We start from the raw sequence: 24,481 nt of genomic DNA, 5'->3' as shown, positions 1-24,481 counted from the left end.
TCTAATGCCTGATTATCTGTCACTGTCTCCCACCACCCCTGGATGGGGGGCCGTCTAGTTGCAGGAAAACAAGCTCAGGACTCCCACTGATTCTACATTATGGTGAGTTGTATAATTATTTCATTATATATTATAATGCCATAATAATAGAAATAAAGCACACAATAAATGCAATGCGCTTGAATTCATCCTGAAACCATCCCCAACCTCTGGTCCATGGAAAAATGGTCTTCCACGAAACCAGTCCCTGGTGCCAAAAAGGTTGGGGACTGCTTTTCTACTAGAACCCATGGATATTTTTCAGTCCTCATTCTACATCATTTATCTTTCAGCAACATCTCATATTATGGACATCCCCCTCTTCTTGACACATTCTCTTCCTTTTCTCTAATACCAAACTCTTACGGTTTTCCTTCTAATTTTCTGAAGCTCCTTTGTTTCCTCTTCCTGTACTTTTTTCTTTTTTTTTAACTTAAATGCCGGTGTTTCTGAGATCTTTATCCTAGGACACCTTCCCTTTTCATTTTTCTCTATTTTTGCTGGACAATATGCACTTCCATGGGTTCAATTATGTATTTGGGGTGCATCAGCTCGCAGATGGCATCTCCAACTAATTTCTCCTAAGTTACAGATCTGTACATACAACTGCCTACTTGCCATCTCCACTTGTACGTCTCTCAGGTATTCAAACTCAAGAGTTCCAAATTGAGGCTGGCCTGGTGGCTCACACCTGTAATGCCAGCACTTTGGGAGACCGAGGCGGGCGGATCACCTGAGGTCAGGAGTTCAAGACCAGCCTGGCCAACATGGTGAAACCTTGTCTCTACTGAAAATACAAAAATTGGCTGGGTGTGGTGGTGCGTGCCTGTAATCCCAGCTACTTGGGAGGCTGAGGCAGGAGAATCACTTGAACCCGGGAGGTGGAGGTCGCAGTGAGCCAAGATAGAGCCACTGCACTCCAGCCTGGGTGACAGAATGAGACTCCATCTCGAAAAAAAAAAAAAAAAAGAGTTGCAAATTGAACTGCTGCTTTTCTGGTGTTCCCTAGCTCTGTCAATGGCATTTCCATCATTTCATTGCCTTCTTGACTCCTTGAACCCAATACACACCTAACCATCAAATACAGTGGAGTTTACAGTCTACTTTTGGTTTGTTCTCTTCTTCCTTCTGATCTCTACTGCCGCCACTGTATTTGCCATCACTGTCACCTCTTGTTGAAGATTACTGAAATCGTCTTTTTTTTTTTGAGATGGAGTTTCGCTCCTGTCACCCAGGCTGGAGTGAAATGGCATGAATCACTGCAACCTCCACCTCCCAGGTTCAAGCGATTCTTCTGCCTCAGCCTCCCAAGTAGCTGGGATTATAGGTGCCTGCCGCCACGCCCAGCTAGTTTTCATATTTTTAGTAGAGACAGGGTTTCACCATGTTGGCCAGGCTGCTCTCGAACTCCTGACCTCAAGTGATCCACCCACCTCGGCCTCCCAAAGTGCTGGGATTACAGGCATGAGCCACCACACCGAGCTGTGAAATAGTCTTCTAACCAATTTCTTTGCTGCCGGACTTGTTATTCTCCCATCCATACTTTACCTTTAGCTGAGATGATCCATTCAAAAGGCAAATCTTTTTTTTTTTTTTTTTTTTTTTTGAGACGGAGTCTCGCTCTGTAGCCCAGGCTGGAGTGCAGTGGCCGGATCTCAGCTCACTGCAAGCTCCGCCTCCTGGGTTCACGCCATTCTCCGGCCTCAGCCTCCCGAGTAGCTGGGACTACAGGCGCCCGCCACCTCGCCCGGCTATTTTTTTATACAAAAGGCAAATCTTGCTTGAAATTTTCAATGACTTCCTATTTGCGATGAGGCTAAAGTGTATACTCTCTTTAACATATTTCTAAGACTTGGGCTCTGCTAACCTTCGTAGCTTAATCTTTTGCCACTATGTGCTTGTAACACTTAGTAGTTCTCAACATGTATCTATTGGCTTAAAAACAAATGGGATTTTTTTCTTACAAAATAAAAAAGAGAAAAATTGTATTATTTACTGCTGTATCCCCAGAGCCTAGAACAGTGCCTGGCACATAATAAGTGTGTAATAAACATTTGTTATATGAATGAAAGATTTCATGTATTGGTTCCAGTGATTAAAGAATAGGGATGAATATGAAAAATGGAACTTTTTAAAACCAATAGCCATCTCTTAGTGCATCATGTTTGTAAGAGTCATATTCTAATGTTTGACAAAGTTAAAAACCTACTACAGTGAGCTCAGAAGTAAAACATTTCAAATAGGAAAAAAGCACAGCTAACCAACTTCTTTTAAACTCATCATTTATTATAAATAGAAAAAACAGTTTAAATCTTATAATAAAATACAAATTCATAATATCTACATTACCCCTAATTTTCATGATTAAATTATGACAATAAAAATTAATGCATGTATTTGAACAAGTAATCAAGAAATGCAATATTCCATGCTTAATCATTATATAACGAAAACAGATGAAGATAAAATACTTACATTAAAATCAGGATATCTGTTCCAAAGACAGATTGCCTTTTTAACCTTTAAAAATGAATAGTAAATGATTCATAGATAGATAGAAGAGTTAAAGCTTGAAAATCTATGAAGCAAAAAATATTTTAATTAAGAAGGTGGTGAAAACAGTACCTTTAGATAGTGACATATGTTAAGGGTGATCTCCAGATTGCTAGTCTTACATTGTTTAGGAATGAGAAACACTATTTCCATAAAAAATAAATCCACCTAAAGGAAAAAAAATGATTTAAGTACTCTATTCTAATGAAACACATGAGATATATACTCATTTCATTGTATTACTGAATTGTAAAAGTAAATTAATAAACAGTTATCTCTCATATGAAGACTAGCCATCTCTTTTGGCTGGCTGGCCAATCATTTGAGGAAAACAAAACATAAGGTTATATCCCTACTTTGCACCAACATGAAAATATATTCCACATGGGTTAAATAGTTAAATATTTTTAAAAATTAGATCACAATTATTACAAGAAAATGTGAATATTTATAAAATCTTGGAGTGGGGGACACTTTCAAAACATATCACCAAAAGTAGTAAACAAGACAAAAATTGACAGACCATAATATATTGAAAACACAAATGAGCATTATACTTAAATGAAGTTTTAACATATTTACATGTAACAAATCGAATGGTACAGCTGAGCTTATGAGGAAAAGCAGTTAAAAGATAATCCCTCACATGAAAAATGGGCAAAGGTTGTGGATTAAAAAAAGAAGACAATGGCCAACACACACATTTTAAAATATTCCACTTTTTAAAAAAAATCAAAAAGTACAAATTAAAACAAGATGCCATCTTTGGATACTCAATTAACAGAAAAAAAATTAAATGTATACTATATATATAACTGTTCATGCTTCAAGAAAGTCATCTTTAGGATTTTCCTGAGAGTTTCTAGAACTGTCTAAAGAGTCATAGAATGCAAAAAAATTTAGTTGTAAGGATATTCCTAACAGTTTTATTTATAATATTGCAAAATTAGAAATAATAGGGGTTGATTAAATGATGGCATATTTAACACTGCAATATTATATGGCCACTGAAATAACATTAGAATATTAATAACATAAAAGTGTTTGTAATATATTGTCAAGTTTAAACACTGGCTTACCAGTTTATGCATAATACAACCCTGTTTGTTTTCAATAATTCACAATTTATTTTCATTAACCTGTTCTCTGTGATTAAAGTGTATTTCTTTTCCGATAAGAAAGAAATTATTTTTCTATAGAGGCCAAAAAATTACATTTGTACCTCCTTCTGTTCTAACTTCTTTTTCCTAGGCATTTCCTTGACAGAAAAGGGGTACCCTAAACTGGAGACGGGAATGTGTTGTAAATCACAAAGTGTTACCTCTCATTATAGATTTCTGGTAATACATAAAGGCTAGAAAAAAAGTAGAAGCCATTAAAAGATGGAATCAAAGAAGTTCAAAGGTAAGAAAAGACTGCTAGGAATAAAGTATGAAAGTCAAGGAACTGTAAGATATGGTCAAATATGTTTGTAAGTCCTTCGTAAAAATGTGATTCCTGAACAATGAAAAGGAATTAGAAGGTGACAACCACTGAAGGGAAATAATGGGCAAAGGATACGGATAAGGAGTCTACCAAAGCACACACATTGTAACAAAGAAGTTTAAGCTGGGCATGCCTATAATCCCAGCACTTTGGGAGGCCAAAGCAGGAGGATCACTTGAGCTCAGAAGTTTGAGACCAGTCTGAGCAACATAGCGAGGTCTCCAAAAAATAAAAAATTATATATATATATATAAATTAGCTGGGCATAGTGGCACATGCATGTGGTCCCAGCTACTCAGGAGGCTGAGGTGGGAGGATTGCTTGAGCTCAGGAGGTCAAGGCTGCATTTAGCTGTGATCGTGCCACTGTACTCCAGCCTGGTTGACAGAGCAAGATCCTGTCTCGAAAAAAATTAAAAACTTTAGCCTCTTTTCTAACAATAACATCAAAATGCAAATTAAAATGAACATGTAAAAAAAGATTATTTTGAAATATAAGATCCTAGACTATGCACAGAGTAGAAAGCTTTTTATTGTCTGATTTGGTGGTTTCAAAGGCCATCCTATCGTGAATTCTCTCCTATATTGGTTTCTCATAGTGCTTCCTTCTGAGTTAACATGCTGTTTTCATAAGACCAGATGTAAATGCTAGCCTATGTTACTATCAGCAAACACACTCGTGAACACAGGTTATTTTGACTAGTTACAGGAAGCAAAATCCCTAGCCATTTGCTTAAATACTGCGATTGTTGGTCCATTTTGATTGGGGGAAGAAATGCTTAAAAGATCCAAGGCCTGGAAGATACTCTGGACAATCAGAACCAGCTTGAAGGCACTGGAAGCCTAGAAGGCATACCAAAAGGAGGCAATATCTAACACCAGTACAGACTGAGATCTCAGGGCAAATTAAGTCCTAATCCTTCCTGCATTCTGAAAAGAAGTCGTTAAATTCATAACACCAGTAATGAATTGAGCATCCCAGTCACCATATTAACTACTTTATGTAAGCTGTTTTATATAATAGTCTTAAAAAGGAAAATACTATGATGTTTATTTTAAGGATAGTTAAGTCTATATAGAAAAATAAACCTTGATTCCCTCCCTCATATCATATATTCCAGAAATTAAAGATCTCATCATGAAAGTACAACTTTAAAGCAAGTAGAAGAAAATGTAAGAGAATACTGTTGTGACCCTGGGACAGGACTTTTTCAATAAGACCTACAAAACACAAACAATAACTCAAGAGATTAATGGATCTTACTATATTAAACTAAAGATCATTGTTCAACAAACAACCTCATAAATAAAGTTTATGGGAAACTGGGAAAAATTATTTGTAGCATCTACAATGGACAAGAGATTGATATCTAGGACTCGGGTTGCTCCACAAGCAGACTGATATCTGGAACGTGGGTTGTTCTGAATATTTGTAAAACATAGCAAATATTTTAGGCTTTTGGTTATACGATCTCTGTTGCACCTGCTCAACTCAGCCATTATAGCACAAAAGCAGCCATCAAATACATGAATGAATGTGTTCCAATAAAACACAATAAACGTTTATTTACAAAAATTGGTAGTGAGCAAGATTTGGCCTGCAGGCCATAATTTGCTGACCTCCAATCAAGAATATACAAGAAATTTCTATGGATCAAACAGAAAAATTTAGGACACCCAATAGAAAACTGGGCAAAGGATATCAATAAGCAAGTGGCAGAATGAAAAACCCAAAGGGCTAAACAAGTATATGAATGTGCACCTCTATTAATAATCTAAGAAATGCAAATTAAAATGAAATGTTATCTTTTTCTTGAAATGTCATTTTAAACCCAACAGATTTGTCAGAACATGGAAGTCAGATAATTCAGGTGGAGGCAAGGGTGTGGGCAAACATGGAACCCTCATGCCTTGCCAATAAGAGGGTCAGTTACAAAAAGACCTTTTTGGAGGGCAATCTAGCAGTGCTAAGGGAAACCAAGTATATGTTTCCATACTCCATATAAAGGGGGGCTCTTTGATAAAGGGCAGCAGGAAGACTTATAACATTACACATACATTATGTTTACTTTGTAATTAAAGACAATATACACGATCTTTATTTTTCTCATTTCACTTTGGATGGACAAAAATACCACCATAGACTGTCACTAGTCTACAAATCAGAATGTGTTTTAGAAATGAACAAATTCTTAATATTCTTAAAGTCTAATTCTTTTACAGTTTAGAGTTCCATATCTTTAAGAGAATTGGCTTTAGAATGCTTGATTAGATTAATAGGATGCTAAATTTAAGATAAAGTGAGAGTTCAATTTTATACTGTGGAGAGTCAATTACAGGGTTCTACTCTTAGATCCTTCTAGGTTTTCCCTCCTCTATAGTGTTAGGAGCATGTCAGTAGAAAAGTTTGAGAAGCATTCAGTAAATAAGAAGGGACCATTATTGACTATCCATCAATCTTTAGCTAAATAAAACTAACATATATGGGTGTTTTTTCCTCCCTTTAATGGAAAATTGAATTACACAATATAACCTGCTTTGTAATTAGCCATTTTTTTCCTACCTCCACCCCGAGTATAACTTATTGTAGCACTGAGGTTCTGAAACAGAGGGGTTTCCTTTCATTGAATTCATATGTCATGGTCTGATAAAATATGCAATGGATTATTCAAATTAGTAGTACTCTTGCTGTAGCAAGGAGTAGCTTTCAAATGCACTGTAGCTTGCAAATGCACTGATTAAAAAGGCTTATTGTCTCAAAGAAAGTATATTTACATGCTTAAAAATAACTTATTCAACTCTATTATGTTGCTGAAAACCATTCCAGAGTTAACATAGTTGTGAAATAACTAAAACACATTTTTCCCTGCCAGTCTTTTGTCACATGTACATTTACTTAAAAGGTTAGATTATACGAAAGCATATGCATACTGTTTGATTGGACATTAAGAGAAAAATAGTTTACATGGAATTGAATACTTTAAAGTTAACACATAAAGAGAGAATTTGAGAGTATTTAATTATATCTCAATAAAGCTGTTAAAAAAGTGGCTTAATCAGTCATCTAGTCTTGTGGCTCTTAACTGTAGTGTAATGGGATCAGAGGCAAGAATTAGTGGAATGAGGCTAACCAATCAAAAACTGGGCTACATTCCTAGCCTATTTTATCTGGCCCTTAGTACCAGAGAGAGGGAGAGAGGGAGAGAGGGAGAGGGAGAGGGAGAGGGAGAGGGAGAGGGAGAGGGAGAGAGAGGGAGAGGGAGGGGGGGGGAGAGAGAGAGAGAGAGAGAGAGAGAGAGAGAAATAGAGAGAGAGTATGGGAGGAAGCACTAGGGCAAAAGGTCAAAAAGAACCAAATGCCATAGTTAAAACATTCTCTTTCAAGAATTCCTAACTTACAGCAGACTTTTCTGTCAGACACTAATGAAAGGAAACATGATAGTCCTCTTTCTTCATCCATAAACCAGCCATTTCCAAGACAGTAGTGAGTGCACAGGAGCCTCATTTAAAAGACTTATTTTCAAGGCCCGCAATGACTTTCAGGTATAGATTACATGAATGAAAACTGAAGGCTGGTTCTAGAATCAAGAATTTAAAAATGATTAAGATCTTGCTTTATGTAATAGGAACAATTTTGACAGAAAAGAGTTCAAAGAAGACAACACATAGACGATGATAAACATAAAATGCTGGTACACATTTATCCTTTTATTGCTAAACATCAAATGCCGGCGATTACGATATCTTCAAGTTAAAGCTTAAGAATGAATTACAGGACAGTCAGAAGATTTATAGAAAAAAACACCTGTGCACCATTAGTATGTGAACATTCAATAAATACCATAGGACAAAGTGATGACTGAGAGCCACAATATCTATGAAGCACATGTTTACAATTTGCTGTTAGAACAGACAATGACCTGTAAGAACGATTATCAAAAAGTCAAGTTTAACGGCATGTCTTTTCAAACTGAGATGCTGAAAAGAATATATACATTCTTTACAGATTGTAGGTGATTTTAAAAAAAAAACTCTCAAAAATGTAAACAATGCAGAGTAGGAACACTGAGAATAAAGTTTACTGTTGAACAAAGTGACAACACAGAAAGAACACTTTCTCCAATCCTCAAAATAATCCATTTTTCTAATCACTCTACAGAAACCATAGTGGATTCTCTCCATAAAGATGATAATATGCCAGGGACACAAAGACCTTCCAAGTTATTTTTTTATGTGAACATATATTTACAGTAAATATTCAATAATACTTTTTATAGCTTACTTAAATAGAAACATGCTTTTTCTAATCCATAAATAACACTAATCATTATCCATTCAACTGCATTTATTAAGTACTTATGTCTCATGCACTGTGCCAGGGATGCAAAGATGAACATGATATGGTCCTTGCTGTAGAAGTGCCCACAACCAAGCTAAAGAAGAAAACACATAACATTTTCTTTCTTACATATTGAAGCCAGTTTTACATAAATGGTGCTGATCTGCTCTTTCCTAGTAAAGTGGTTCCCAAATCCTGCTCCTATAGGTCAACAGATCACAATGTTTAGCAGCTGAAATAAAATGAGATTTGCGTTTTGTTTTTTCACTCAGAAAAATAAATTAATGAATAAGATTTCCTCTATTAAAACTTTTTCTCGGTTTTTAAAAAAACTGACTTACACATATACAACCTTTTCATTAGTAAATTGCTTAGTTCATGCAATCAAATTAATTATATAAGTGTTTCATGGCATTCTCCAAGCTCTACTACTTGAACAGGTCTGAGCATTACTATGCTAATATACTCTGATCCCAAATGACTGTCTACCTAACATAGAACAAATGCTGTATTTTCTGGAATAAACCAATAATTCATGTGGTTTTAGTACTGTTATTAACTGATGACCCAAGTCATTAATAAAATGTTAAAATTATATTCAATGTCTAATTTCTGTTAAGGCAAATTTGTAATACAATCTAAAAAGTTTCTTAAAAATGATTAAAAAGTTTTAGTGCTTACAGAGCAACTCAATAATCTAAAAAAGGTAACCCCATAGAATACATCACTCAGTAAAGAAGTTGGATACCTGGCTATTAATAAGTTATTGCCCTTAATCACTTCTGAGTATACGAGAGAAGCACGTATTTTTCATCAAAGAAACACCAAGCTCATATACTTCTAGGACCAACAGCTTCACACTGGCCTGCTGACTTCCCAAATTTCCCAGGGCTGGATCTCCAGTCCAAAAGACCTCGAACCAGGCGTGGCTCTTCTGGGCTCAAGAGTCAGTTCCCAAGCTCTGGCAAATCCACGTTTGTACTCATGTAGAGCCATTCTCACTGTACTACCAAGTCTTCTGTGGACCCAGAGAGGTAGCTTAGGGGAGAGACGGAAAGCAAGGACTAGGTACTTAATAACCTGACACAGAGAAACATGGGAGCCGCTGGTGAGGACAGAGTATGGCTCAGAGTTTAAGGTCATTGCTTCTTGGAGACAGGAACCCAGGAGCTAGGCCCCAGATGGCCTCAGCAGCACAAGAGAAAATGTTTACCCTGGAAGAGTTCCAAGCTTCAAAGCTTTATAGAGAATGGGAAGCAGGACTGCTGAAGATCCTCTGGGGTGTCTTGTGATCTGTCAGGAGACCCGGCCTAGTTCTGAGGTTCAACCCTAACTGCCTCCCTCAGCTCACATACTGCTGGTGTGAGATGCTTCCTGCAGCTCACTGTGGATGTCAAAGCTATTGCTGCTTTATGAGGGGGCAGAGATACCTTATCAAAGATGCAACTTTTGTGGGGCAAAACATGTCTCATGATATCATAGGCCCTACATCCTATTTTGTTCATTTATTTAGTATCATTTGACAAAGATTTTTCCCTTTCACGTCAGCAGATTCTTCTGCAGAATTTTACTAATTGTAATCAGACCTCAGCTTTCAGAGCACAAAATAATACACCATTAAATTTTAAAACACTTTTCAAACAAGACAAAGGACAAGAGATATAGGCCAAGACAATGGTCATCCTTCCACTTGGCCAAAGTCTGGTCTCCTTCAAATTTTGATTAATGATGCTTTTGTAAGAAGTTTTTCCCAATTAATTCCACCCAGTTCTGTTGTCCTTTATACTATTTCAACACAATATGTAATCACATGAAATGGTATCACATGAATTTGCACTTGCTTAGATATTCCACAAGCATCTGGCTACATTCAGTCCTAAATTAGAATATAGTCAGGGACTATGCCTTTCATTTATTCGGCTTATCTTTTACCACAGAGTTTGGGTACTCTGGATATGGGAGGAGCTCAGGGTTGTTGGCTAAGATGTAATTTAAGGAAACACTTTATATTTCATACCAAATAAGAATTTCAATGGCAATGGATATTACCACTTAGCTGTATACTGTAACTCAGGGATTCTGTCAGATGAGTGCAAACATTACCGTGCTGTAACCATCCAGAGTCCCAGGGTCACATTGGCAGCCAAAAGTACACTGCCACCCAGCAAGATGAAAAACCCTATTAGATCTTTGACATCATTGTCTCCAATCACTGAGGTAAGGGTGGCATCTAGGAAAGAGTTTAGAATCCATTGTCCATCCAAAGCAAAGCAGGGTACTGCATTAACAATAGCCAGAGCTCCTGAGAGGGAAATCAGGTACCTGGGTTAAAATCAGTTAAGGAACCAACTGTGAGAAGTCTGAGTAGAAACCACATTTCTATGAGTCAGAAGATATTTTACTGTGACTGAATTTGAGATTACACTTGACTTCTCTACTTTCTTTAAATCTCTGCCATTCCTTCTTAGACCTGTACTACTTAAAACAAATGAGTTTATATTATTTCAAAGTTCAAAAACCTTGACTAGAAAAATAAAGGCCAACTACTTATAAACTAAGCCAATCTATAATGAACTCGTAGGATGACTAAGTCTTTCTAAGCCTTTAATGATACAACAGGGAAGGGAATGTGGAAGGAATAAGAAATAAGGGGAAAATTACTCTTTGGGCCTTACAAAGCATTACTTTATATTAGGAAACAAAGATTTTGGTTCTTGAAACCTACTTTATTTTACTACCATCTATAAGGTTATAGCATAAGTCTCTTGGTGACAAAGCTGCAGAGTGTATAAAGTACAATCTTTTTTTTTTTTTTTTGAGATGGATTCTAGCTCTGTCGCCCAGGCTGTAGTGCAGTGGAGCAATCTCAGCTCACTGCAACCTCCACCTCCTGGGTTCAAGCGATTCTCCTGTCTCAACCTCCCGAGTAGCTGGGACTACAGGTGCATACCAAGACGCCCGGATAATTTTTCTGTTTTTAGTAGAGATGGGGTTTTGCCATATTGGTCAGGCTGGTCTGGAACTCCTGACCTCAGGTGATCCACCTGCCTTGGCCTCCCAAAGTGCTAGGATTACAGGTGTGAGCCACTGCACCTGGCCACAATCTTAATTATACACATTTAAAAAAATAACTGCTTACTTGTTTTCCATTTTTTTTAAAATTTAAATAATTGAGGAAAGACATTAAAAAATTTAAAAGCGACAAAATTAAAGAACCCTCCCATAACTTTCCAGTAATTCAATTCTGCATAATAATTAATATGAAAAAATTCATCTTTTATGTGCAATCATAATATGCTAAAGACCACATGAGATTTGGCCCTCTGAATTGCTATCTTAGTAGTTGAAACCAGCTTGATCTTTCTTGTGCATTCCTCCCTGGGATTTACATAATTCCTGGTTATGCAATTACATCCTCTATTTGGTCAGAACTAACAGGCTCAGATGGGGCAGAATTCATCACCTCAGTAGTAACTGAAGCTTCCATCCTTTATAAACTTACTAAAACGTTTTAGACCTGTAAATTCATTTCTCAATTTGTATTCTGGGTTCTTTCCCTTCTACATCTAAACCTTTCTCACTCTGATTAATCTTTCTCTGACTTCTTCCCTCCTGGGTACAATCTGATCTTTTTCAACTTTCAAGATTCTTGTTCAGTTATTAGCAATTAAGTGATACTTGTGAGGTCTATACTTGTAATGCTCTATTCAAGGTAAAATTGATGAAGATCCAAGTAACACACTTTTAAAACATGTTTCACACCAGAAAGGATACTTGACAAATGTCTCCACAATCACTGGCAGATCTATGCTTAGAAAGTTAAAACGTGGGATAAAACTGGTGATGCTCACTGAAAAAGAAAAATAAGGAATAATAAATATTATTCATACCAGAGAAGCAACAGCATTATGAATTCTACCATATGGTTAAAAATTGGGCTAGCAGATTAAATTGATTGAGAAAGCCCTTCTTAAACATATGCAGGCTATGTACCTCACATATAAAAGCAGTCAATACTTCCAGAATATCTAATAAAAACAGCAGAATGAAAAAACATGTCCCAATGTGTACTTACATTTTGAGGCGAGAGTAAGAAATTTACATTAAGAGTCCTTACCCTTTCAAAGTGGTATAACCTTAAAATTATGTTTACTCCTACTATTATGCTACTTAACCTCTTTCAGGTCTTTTTTTTTCTTCATGGCTAAACCAAGGATTAAGATGAGGGGATTTAAAGTCTCATCTACTCTGTGGATTCCATAATCCCGTTTTTGTTCAAAACATTTTAAAACTATCCTGTAATTAGTCAGAACTCATAGTACACATTTCTGAATTACCCCCACTAGGGACATTTATTCATTTATTCATTTATTCAGGTTTTATTTAATAGTTGCAGTCTAGAGTCATTTAGTGTCAAACTGATAAGAAAAATGACCTCAGTTGTATCTCAGGATATGACTGTGGAGCAATGAGAGAGTCTTTTAAAGAGTGACATAGGCCAGGCGCGGTGTCTCACGCCTGTAATCCCAGCACTTTGGGAGACCAAGACAGGCAGATCACCTGAGGTCAGGAGTTCAAGACCAGCCTGACCAATATGGTGAAACTCTGTCTCTACCAAAAATACCAAACATTAGCTGGGCATGGTGGTGGGCACCTGTAATCCCAGCTACTCCGGAGGCTGAGGCAGGAGAATTGCTTGAACCCAGGAGGCAGAGGCTGCAGTGAGCCAAGATTGTGCCATTGCACTCCAGGCTGGGCAACAAGAGCAAAACTCCGTCTCAAAAAAAAAAAAAAGTGACATAAAACCCACATATCCATTAACTATGAATGAATAAAGAAAATGTGGTCTATCCATACCAAGGAATATCATTTGGCCTTAAAAAGCATGAAGTACTAATTCACGCCACAACACAGATAAACCTTGAAAACATTAAGCTACATCAAAGAAGCTAGTCATAAAATATTCCATTGATATGAAATGACCAGAACAGGCAAATTTATAGAAACAGAAAGTAGATTAGAGATTGCCAAGGGCTGGGGGTGTTGGAGAGATACAGGGAGTGAGTACTTAATGGGTATGGAGTTTCTTTTAGTGGTGATGAAGATATTCTGCAGCTAGCTTGTGGTGATGGTTGCACAACTCAATATATTAAAAACCACTGGGCTGGGCACAGTGCCTCATGCCTGTAATCCCAGCACTTTTAGAGACTGAGGAGGGAGAATTGCTTGAGCACAGGAGTTTGAGACCAGCCTGGATAACATAGTGAGACTCTGTCTCTACAAAACCCAAAGAATTAGCCCAGCATGGTGGCACACATCTGTAGTCCCAGCTACTTGGGAGGCTAAGGTGAGAGGATCACTTGAGTCCTGGGTATGGAGGTTGCAGTGAGCCAACATTGAGCCACTGCATTCCACTCTGGGCGACAGAGTGAGAATCTGTCTCAAAACAAAACAAAAACAAACAAACAAAACCCCACCGAATTGTAAACTTTAATGGGTAAATTGCATGGTAAACTATTTAAAAAATCTTCTACAACAAAATGAGTTAGACTATGTGATCTTTAGCCATAAATAACTTAGTCCAATGATGCTGCCACTGCTAAAATGATTATGCTGGACCAGTTTTGAAAGTATAGTCATATGAAAGTCATGTGTCACACACAAATTATAGTTACATCCCCATGCATCTTGGCATTCTCTAGGGTATGTTGCTCTTGCCACTGTTTTGGGGAGCTTGGATAAATTTAATAAACTCTCAGAGGACATCTGAGAGATCACGTATTTCACCTGGGCATAAATGGTAGGGAAGGGAAAATGTGTCACTCTGCATAGGCAGGCATGGATTCAGCTCCATCTTATTTTATAAATTCAGATTAACTTCCTACTGCATAATTTTCACTTAATGCTTAAGAACAAGTTAACAAGACTTTGATAAATGGTCAAATTTATAATAAATGTATTAACTCAAGGATTTGTAGTGAGTTTCTACTACTGAAACTATATGTGATCTTAATGATTTTCTAAGTGTCTACCACAAAAATACTCACCTGTGTAGTGAAGATGCAGAGGATGTCCTACATATAACATATCAATTTGAGGTGGGTGTTTTACTTTTATTAAGCGAGTGTGAGTTTCCAAAGAAGGTATTATACAGAAACTTGAACTTGAGCTTTTTTTACAATCTTTATTGGTTCTGCAAACTTGGGTCGCTTCAACTGCTTTCCGGGCAGGAAGACATGTATGCTATAAATAAAATATTAATCAGTCAATATTAAAAATGATTTATTAAGAAAAACCTAAGTTACATTCCTTCAACATTTTTCATGCCACGTAGCATATCAGGAATGAGGTTCATATAAAAGAAATGCCATTTATGTGCACCTACTATAAAATAGATTCAAGTACCCCATTTGGGTCAAATAAGATATTATCACTATAAATTTTTAAAGATTTTCAGATGAAATGTGACATGTGAAATGTAGAGATTTTAATAAAATGATACAAATAGAGCAAAAGAGAGAAGTTTCCATAGATTCCATTTTAGCTCTACATGCTTATTTTGTAGTAATTATATCAGACAAGCAAGACTGCTTCAGGGACAACTTACCAAACGCTTATTAAAATTATTTCTGTAGGAAAAGCACACATCTGTGAGGCTGTGATTGTTACAGCATTCAGTTGAACCATCTAGCCGTTTGTATGCTAAAGAGAAATACACTGTTTATTAGAGTCTGTTATATAAAAACACATTTGTGACAAAAAGAATAAGTAAAATGGCATATTTTTACTTTGTTTAGAAGCAACTGTATAATTCAGAGTTCAACTTGAGGGCTACTTGCTGCAGTTTGATTTTACATTACCAAAAGAGATCCATTCAATTTTAAATCAAGAAGCAGCAGTTACCCTAGGTTAGTTGTCCTCATATAAACTGACCTACCCATAAAGCCGGAGTTGCAGTACCTCAGTAAGTTTCACAATAATAAGTCCAGCTGGTCAAGCACAAACATTTAATGAACTACTATTATGTGCCTGAATGCCGATGATCCAACATTACTTCGGAACCCCTGCACTGTGGTGCTGGTAAACAGAGGTGGCCAGAGGATGCCTAAGACATCCCCATTATATCCAAATACCTATTCTACCCCAGGCTTACTTTGGGGCTCCCCCTAGAGAACCAGGGATGCCCAATTTGACCCACAGATGTACACATACCTGCCTGTACACCAGTAATCCAGTTACCATTTTTGGAAGACAACAGCAATGGGGCAACTGTTATTCCATTTATCTATCTATCTATCTATCTATCTATCTATCTATCTATCTATCTATCTATCTATTTAGAGTCTCGCTCTGTCACCCAGGCTGGAGTGCAGTGGCATGATCTCTGCTCACTGAAACCTCCACCTCCTGGGCTCAAGCAATTCTCCTGCCTCAGCCTCCTGAGTAGCTGGGATTACAGGCATGTGCCACCATGCCCAGTGAATTTTTTTGTACTTTTAGTAGAAATGGGGTTTCACCATGTTGGCCAGGCTGGTCTTGAACTGCTGGCTTCAAGTGATCCACCCACCTCGGCCTCCCAAAGTGCTGGGATTATAGGCATGAGATACTGTGCTGGCCTGTTCTGTTTTCTTATCATAACTGAATGGGTATTTAATTTTGAGTGAGTAGTATTTAAAATATTAAAGCAGACTGTGAGCATCTAATGGCACAGACAAATCCTAGCCGATAATCATTTGTCAGCCCTAATGGTAAAGTATAAAGTAAAAAGTTGTTCAGGAATTCTTTAGAAAAATCAATCCAAGCTAAAACCCTCAGTGTTCTCTTTGACCAGATTGCCAAGTCCCATGGATTTTTACAAAACTCCTCCTCATTTTTCTCCTTATCTATTCCCACTTGAGTACAGACTAATTCCCTCTCACTTTTAAACTACCTTATCCCATATGATTCTCTTCCTAAACTGAATTACTGGCAGTTCCTTGACCACCTTCTGTTCTATGGTGCTGAGGTCCATGTCCATCTTGGCCTCCTAAAAGTAAACTCACTGTTGACGGCCAGTTCAAGGACTGATGCTGTGAAACCTGCCTTCATGTTCTTAGTCAAGACTGTTATCATTTCCCAGTATTGCCTATCATTACTTAAATTTAAACTTGTACTGTAATAATGTGGGTATGGTCTGTTTTTATGACTAAACTGTGAGCTTCCTGAGGGAAAGGTTTCTCAGTGTCTTATATAAGGTGGATTACTCAATATACACTGAATACATAAATGATGTTCTACGTGATTTGCCTTTGTATCAGTAATGATCTTAAAATGTTTATAGCTGATGCTTAGTTACTAAGTTTTCTTAGAGGACTGGGTACAATACAGAATTGGAAGTCAGGAATTTATTATTGCTATTGATATGGCATGTTTGGTAATATAAATGCTTAAATGGGCCAAGCAGGTACCAAATAAATGAAGTGGATCATATGCAGAAAAAACAGAAAGTGGTGGGGACTGTGATGAACTAGAAAATACATGGCCTGTTCTAGGGGGTTAACAGCCAGGCCACTCAATTTGGGGCCCAGAATTGACAGATCTTCCATTTTGTCCCAATAGAAACCAGAAATCTGGACCTTCATGTGAAGCCTGTTGAAGTTTAAACATTGGCAGCCAATTAAAAATTTAAAAACACTGGGCAAGCCAAAGCAAATACATCTGCTAAGGCTGGATTTGGCCTGGAGGCTGCCACCAATTTGTGATCTCTGGTTTTTTTTCTTCCCGTGGCATTTATTCCAAGCAAAACAGAAATCCATGCCTGTGGCCTCCGTAACATGATTAAGTACCTCCTGACATACATAATTTTCCAATAAAGAGTTAAATATTTTGTTTGCATGTGAGAAGTAAACTTGATATTTCTCTATTGCTATCTTAAAAAGCTATAGGCTTAAACATAATTTTAGAATCTTTTCTACTGGGTCACATAAAGAACAAGTTACTTAACCAATTTCTGTGACTTGATTCTTAATCTATAAGATGAGGGGGTATGACACAGATAATTTTTACATTCATATGTTTTTATCAATTACGAGAGGCCAATACAATTCTACTTTGGAAGTAATATTCAAGATTGCAATAGAATGTCCCCAGGGGAATTTATGGGTTCAATTTAACTCTAGAAGATTAAAATTGTCCTTAAATATCCCCAGTATGGGAGACAATCAGAAATATTTAAGGCCAGAAAAGTTTCACAATGTTATTACAGGGAGAATTCATATATTTTGAATGTATCCTAAGATGAGCCCTAATATAGTCATGGAAATAGTCCAGTCTACAAAGAATGGTCTAGACCAGAGGTAACTGTGGAATAAAGCTGGGGAGAAGAGATTTTTTCAATCTCTAGTTCACAGTGCCTACCATTTTCTATATCTCTAACATGAACTGAATAATTTTCTTACCCTAGCTTATCAAATATATAACACATAGCTAGGGCTCCAACACAGGGAAGTAAGCCTATTTATTCTCAGTTCTATTGCTGACTTTATGCCATCACTGCCTAGTAACAAGTAGTTAAACGAAACACACACACACACACACACACACACGAGGCTGGGTGTGGTGGCTCACCCAGGTCAGGAGTTTGAAAACAGCCTGGTCAGGAGTTTGAAATCACCTGAGGTCAGGAGTTTGAAAACAGCCTGGCCAACATGGTGAAACCCCGTCTCTACTAAAAAAAATACAAAAAAATTAGCCGGGCTTGGTGGCATACACCTGTAATCCCAGCTACTCGGGACGCTGAGGCATGAGAATCGCTTGAACCAGGGAGGTAGAGGTTGCTGTGAGCCGAGATCGCGCCACTGCACTCCAGCCTGGGCGACAGAGTGAGACTCCATCTCAAAAAAAAAAAAAAAAAAAAAAAGATATATATATATATATACACACACACACACACACACACACACACACTTATATACACACTCTTACTCTTCAATTTAGGATAGCAAACCATAACTTGATGCTCATACAAAAAAGTCTTTTTTTCCCCAAATATTAGAGCAATTTGGGCATAAAAACAATCTGAGTTCTCAAAGTTTGTTGAAAAGATTCCCAGAGTTTTCCTTTTATTATCTTAAACTGGGTCAAGAAGGGTCTTCTCTCACTCTAGTTAAAGATATGTAAGACAGTTTAATATTTCTGTTGCCAGGCAGGTAAGGGCATAAACCCTCACCTCCTTTGAATAGGAATGTAAACTGTTCAGGGTGGATGCCTGAGTCTGGGCTCACAGCTTCACTTTAAGCAGAGTTGCCTTAGCATTCTGTCTCGTGCTTCTTAAAATGTAGTTCAAATGGTGGACCTGCTAAGGACAGCCTTTCTTACTCAAGACAATGCTTTCATCAAAAAGGAATTTAGCTTTATGCATATATGAAATAAGGAGTGCCTCCCTCGAAATAAAGAGTGAAGATGCAAAGTACTTGTTGCAAAATAGTCCCCCAAAAGAGTCATACTAGTTATTGTCTGTAACTTTCAGTTCTATTTAAATCACTGAGTGGTGTATGGACAGCCAGCAACCCTAAAAGCAGAGGCTTCAATATGAATGGGGGAAGAGTGTATGTTTTTCTTTTCTGACCCAGAGTAAGACCAGAGATCTATTCCAGGTACAAAGGGCTCCAAGCCCTCAGTGTTCTTCTTGGAGTTTCCCCAAAAGGCTGTTTAATCTTCAAAGAGTTTAAATCTAATACTGCATCTGGGAGAGGCGGGGTATGAAATAAGAGGCTAGAGATAATTGGTGGAGATGGTTTACAAGCACTTCCAGGGTGTGATCTTTCCAAGGTGGCTTTATTAATCTGAAGTGGTATAAATTCCTAGAATTTAGTTATGTGTACTGAATTCTACTCTAAATTGAACATGAATAACTTTTGGATCATTGGACACTTTGTATTGGTATATTTGACCATATCTTTCATTCCTACTTACAATGAAGGATAACAAAGTTACCTAGAAACATATAAAAAACCATCAATCCATAGCTTTCTTAAATGTCCATGGCCCCAGGGGCTAAGCCTGCCATCAAAATTAATCTAGTATGTATTTTTTTTTTTAAGGCTAGTCAAGTGATGTAGTGGGAATAGAGAAGGAACAAAGAATTCTGTAACTGGTTGTGATCAATTAATTGTAACCACAACTGCATTTGGACCAGTCCTAGTATATATTTTAAGTGATTTTTATAGACATTAATGTTCCTTTAAACTGGCTAAGTATACGTACTCCATTTTCAAAAGCTTAAATAGAGGCACAGATTTATCAGATATAGTAATCATGTAAAATAAACACGTATACTGAGACAAAATAGATATTGAAGAATTACTGCTGGGCTACAACAGCCCAGGGTCTGGGAAAAAAAAAAAAAAAAGAGAATTACTTCTGGATTGATTTTAGTATAGAAAGAGTAATTAGGTATTTAAACAAATACCTCCAAAACGTAGCACATGATCCACAACAGTGAAATACTCAAACAGTTGACAAGAAGAGAGTTTCTGAGTATTTCAGGGAAAATTTTTATTTACAGTCTGTCTGATAGGAAAAGGATAAAACCCTAAACATCTGAATATGCAGATATCCTAAGTAAAACAATCCTACAGAAGAGAACTTTATTTAACTAGTGTGTCAGTTTGGTTTTTGTAATTCAATACACCTTACATCAAATTTAGAGAAACCAAAAGAAAATGATAAAGGACTTAAGAAGTGGGAAATAATGGATCATTTCTTTAAAGAAGAACACATTGTGGATTACATAATCAATCTTCTATCATCTTAAAAGCTTTGGAAGATGGTAAGAGGCTCCTGAGAATGGGGAAAATTTATAAATATTTCAACCTTAAAGAATCAGACTGGTCCACTGAACAATCTTAACACCATTAAAACAGAGCACAATAGATACTGGATGCAATATGATGCCATAGGAAGTACCAAGCGCCGCCTATGAAGTGTTTTTGCCAAACAAACAAACAAACAAAAAGGATTCTGAATCTAATCAAGGCCGTGGACCTAATTAACAGTTTATAGAAAATTGGAAGACATCTGAACAAGTTAATGACATCATGAGGACAAGCTATAACCAGAAAAACCCAGAATATAGGAAATTCAACAAAACAAATGACTCAGTTTCTTCAACAAAAAAATAACCTTTCAAAAACAGGTCAAGGAGAATTGTTACAAATTTAAAGTCTTAGAAGACATCCTAACTAATTTAAATCAACTATAATGAAAAGAATTAGAAATAATTGAATACCAACTAGATATCAGAAATTACTGTTATTTTGTTAGGAATTACAACAGTATTATGGTCATGTTTAATGAGTCATCATCAGTTAAAGGCAGGCTGAAGGTTATGGATGAAATGATAGGATGCCTGGGATGTACTTTAAAATATTTCCCCTAAAAGTGGACTGCTTAGATGAAAAAATTGGCAAAATGTTAATAATTGCCAAAGTTGGCAGAAAGATACATGTGGGCTCGTTTATACTATTCTCCGTTGTGTCTAAACATTTTTGATAATAAAAAAATTCTTACAAATGGATTATACATGGAAGAGTAAATTTGAAAACTTAAAAAAAAATCAGTTCTTACTACTTTGCCTGTGTTGCACACAGTACTTTACTAAAACTATTCTTGATTATTAATCATATTTCCCTACACCAATAGATGTGGACAAGTATCAGGATGTTTTTTCACTTAAAGATATAGTCTGTGACCATAATTTCTATTTTCTAACACCTTCAATTTTGTATAAACAATTTTGTGTAAAGAATTGGGAAGCTGATTTTGTACAAAGAATTGGGAAGCTGATTTTGTATAAAGAATTGGGAAGCTGATTTTGTATAAAAAATTGGGAAGCTGATTTTTCAGAGCTAAAATAACTCAAAATAAGTTTGGCAGGATCCGAGAAGAAACTTGCTTCAGCTCTGTCATCTGCTGCACAGAGCAACATATCTGACTTCACAGGGTATTTTTGGAAGCCAAGATAACTTCCTTAGGATGCCTGCCACATAAAATACATAACATAACTCTATCCCAGATAGATTCAGACATGCCAACATCCACACAGCTACCACTAGAACTGTTTAAGTATTAAGGGAATTTTTAAGAAGTAAGGGAATTTTTTCTAAATCCCAGATGGGGTTTTTTGTTTGCCAAGTTCCTTTTTATTTCTTTTAATCTTTCCTTATTGCATGTCTGTGTTGGGCTAACAATATATTAATACAGAATGTTTATGCTTTGATTTTTATATATTTAGTTAACTATCATTGTTTATCTGTTCTGACATAAGCTTATGCAAAGTAGAACTGGTTCTTATTATTTATATTCCCTTTTTCAGTTATAAAAGTTTAAAGTACTATAATATATCTACACACTATAAAGATAATATATTGGGGGTATTTAATTATTGGAATTAGTTAATTGGTTATGATGGACCTTGAATGCTGATTTTTTTTTTTTTTTTGAGACAGAGTCTCTTTCCATGTCCTGATCTTGGCTCACTGCAACCTCCATCTCCTGGGTTCAAGCAATTCTCCTGCCTCAGACTCCCGAGCAGCTGAAACTACAGGAGCCTGTCACCATGCCCTGCTAATTTTTGTATTTTTAATAGAGACGGGGTTTCACCATGTTGGCCAGGCTGGTCGTGAACTCCTGACCTCAAGTGATCCGCCTGCCTCAGCCTCCCAAAGTGCTGGGATTACAGGCTTGAGCCACTGTGCCTGGCTATGATTTAATACAAGTGTTTTGAAAGCAGAAAATATTAGAGTCCTAAAAGTCAAATATGACATTATGAAAATAATTAAAAGTTCAACAATATATAATAAAGGAAACATACATATTAGCATCCAACTTACCAAGAAAAATGTCTATTAGTTTGAACCTATTTACTTTACTGATTTGCTTTAAACAGATTAGAACAGAATAAATCTATAGACATGGTCTAAGGATTAGTGAATGGCAGGTACTGGTGCTTGAAGCATTATATTATATTGAGGAAAATACACACCTCTAACTGGGAAACTTAACTGCTGTAAAGTTGATGCACTTATACAGTAACCAATTTGGGGCTCATAGGCGATGGTATCTAAACATTCATTCCAATCTTGCACATTAGTAACAGGACAATCCTGTAGATGGGTGACAAGGTCTCCCACAAAAAGGCCTCTGGGTCCAATGGCAGGAGAGTCCTTGGGAAGAGGGTAAAACCAAATCAGATAATGCATGAAGACAAGCTATAATTAATCTGAGCAAATAATAAAGACACTGAGTTAATTAAGTAGAATATTTTGAATGCAGAAAATAATCCAGCTTTGAATTCAAGACATAGTCCTAGAAAATTAAAATAAAATCCAACAATTATAGTTACTTTTCCCAAATTCTCCAAGATTTTGAATTTTTCACAACTGAAAAAAAGCCGACTTGCTGACTATTAAGACTAAAATGATAAATTTTTTCCCCAAACTGCCAATTAAAATTTTTTTTGGTGAACGTATCATCAGACTGTCTTGCCTTTCCTATATCCTTAACACGTAAAACAATAAGACACGTCCTTACATATCCCAAATATACAGACAATACCATCAGTACAATGTATATGTAAGCCAACTGCTCACAAACGTAATTTTCCTCTTTCTAATGTCTGAATAGAAGGTTTGATGCCATCATAGCAGTTATTGTCTAAGGGAGTGAAATACAGAGTTGAAGACGTTAACTTAAACTCCTATGAAATGTTGCAGCTGGACAGCCTAGGTTTCATCTTTCTTACTACTTAGGAGGCATAAAGACATTTGACTCAAAAGCAGATATAAAAATAAACAGTAAAGGTAAATGATGTATTTTACCAATAAACTACAGGTAGAGAATCTTGATACTATCTTCCTAAGTACAGCATCAGGACAAAAACAATTTTCACGAAACTTTAAAAAAACCAACGTGTTTCCCAACATTATTTGCTAGATTTGAAAGGATTACAGTAATTTCTTCAGAAGAAACCGAGCATTTTGTATATGAGGAGATCTTGAATAAAAGTTTCTGATTAGATGCTAGGTATTACATCACAACCTCTGATGAAAGAATGCCCTGAGTAATCCATTATTTACCTCAGCAACTTCAGTGATGAGCACCCCAACTCCAGTGTAGTAAAATGGCAAGAGAATTACTGGGAGGAGAACGAGAGCTAAAATACCCAAGAGTGCAAGGACAAAATTATGCCAGATACCTGGAAAGAGAGGAAAAAAAAGCAATAAGCTCAACCAGGGGCAGGAATGATGTAAGTAGCTGGACCTCACAACACTTGGGCATTCTGATAAATTAATAAAGTGATCAGAAGAAGCAATGAGGCAAAAATATCTACTTATTAGTAGAGCAGACAGATGTTCAATTATTAGTTACTTTCATTTCAGATACTGAAATCTAAAACGGGCATGTTAATACCACACTAGGATGACCACATGCTAACATGATTTGATACTGATAGAACTAATATCTTCCACTAACTATACCCTCTTTTCAGAAAATGTATATATCACTAATTTAAACATATTTGTGATCTTTGAAAGAAACCTCAAATACATTCAAATAAAAAAAATTCTTGCTAAACGGGTACAGAAACTCAAATGGTACTTGGAAAAAGGAGGTTAAGAATTAAACTATTATGCAGAATAATATTGGTGGAACAAACTGAGCATGTGTTTTACATCACGTCACAGACTATAAAGCAACAAACCGTAAGAAAACTGTCGGCCAGACGCGGTGGTTCACGCCTGTAATCCCAGCACTTTGGGAGGCCCAGGCGGGCGGATCACGAGGTCAGATCAAGACCAGCTTGGCCAACATGGCGAAACCCCGTGTCTACTAAAAATACAAAAAAATTAGCCAGGCGTGGTGGCGTGCGTCTGTATTCCCAGTTACTCGGGGGGCTGAGGTCGCATAATTGCTTGAACCCGGGAAGCGGAGGCTACAGTGAGCTGAGATCATGCCACTGCGCTCCAGCCTGGGTGACAGAGCGGGATTCCGTCTCAAAAAAAAAAAAAAAAGAAAACTGTCTTTA

The 24,481-nt window shown here is 36.8% G+C and overlaps 1 protein-coding gene across 3 annotated transcripts in view; it reads right to left on the bottom strand.

Moving 5' to 3' along the window:
• Positions 1-24,481, bottom strand: part of MBTPS2 (membrane bound transcription factor peptidase, site 2) — an 84,524-nt gene that overhangs the window by 30,704 nt on the left and 29,339 nt on the right. The window contains exons 6-11 of one of the 3 annotated variants that reach the window (XM_005593164.5): positions 23,532-23,650; positions 22,439-22,619; positions 15,023-15,117; positions 14,463-14,658; positions 12,190-12,265; positions 10,519-10,737 (exon numbers count right to left, since the gene is read on the bottom strand). The exons of 1 other annotated variant lie outside the window; for it this stretch is intronic. In XM_005593164.5, the coding sequence (XP_005593221.1) occupies positions 10,519-10,737; positions 12,190-12,265; positions 14,463-14,658; positions 15,023-15,117; positions 22,439-22,619; positions 23,532-23,650 (886 nt within the window). Of the gene's footprint in view, positions 1-7,763; positions 10,738-12,189; positions 12,266-14,462; positions 14,659-15,022; positions 15,118-22,438; positions 22,620-23,531; positions 23,651-24,481 lie in introns of those variants that run through there. One more of the 3 variants, XM_005593165.5, reaches the window with a different exon arrangement.

Source organism: Macaca fascicularis, chromosome X (assembly GCF_037993035.2).
Source record: "Macaca fascicularis isolate 582-1 chromosome X, T2T-MFA8v1.1".
Lineage (NCBI taxonomy): Eukaryota > Metazoa > Chordata > Mammalia > Primates > Cercopithecidae > Macaca > Macaca fascicularis.
This window is presented reverse-complemented; position numbering and strand designations above follow the sequence as displayed.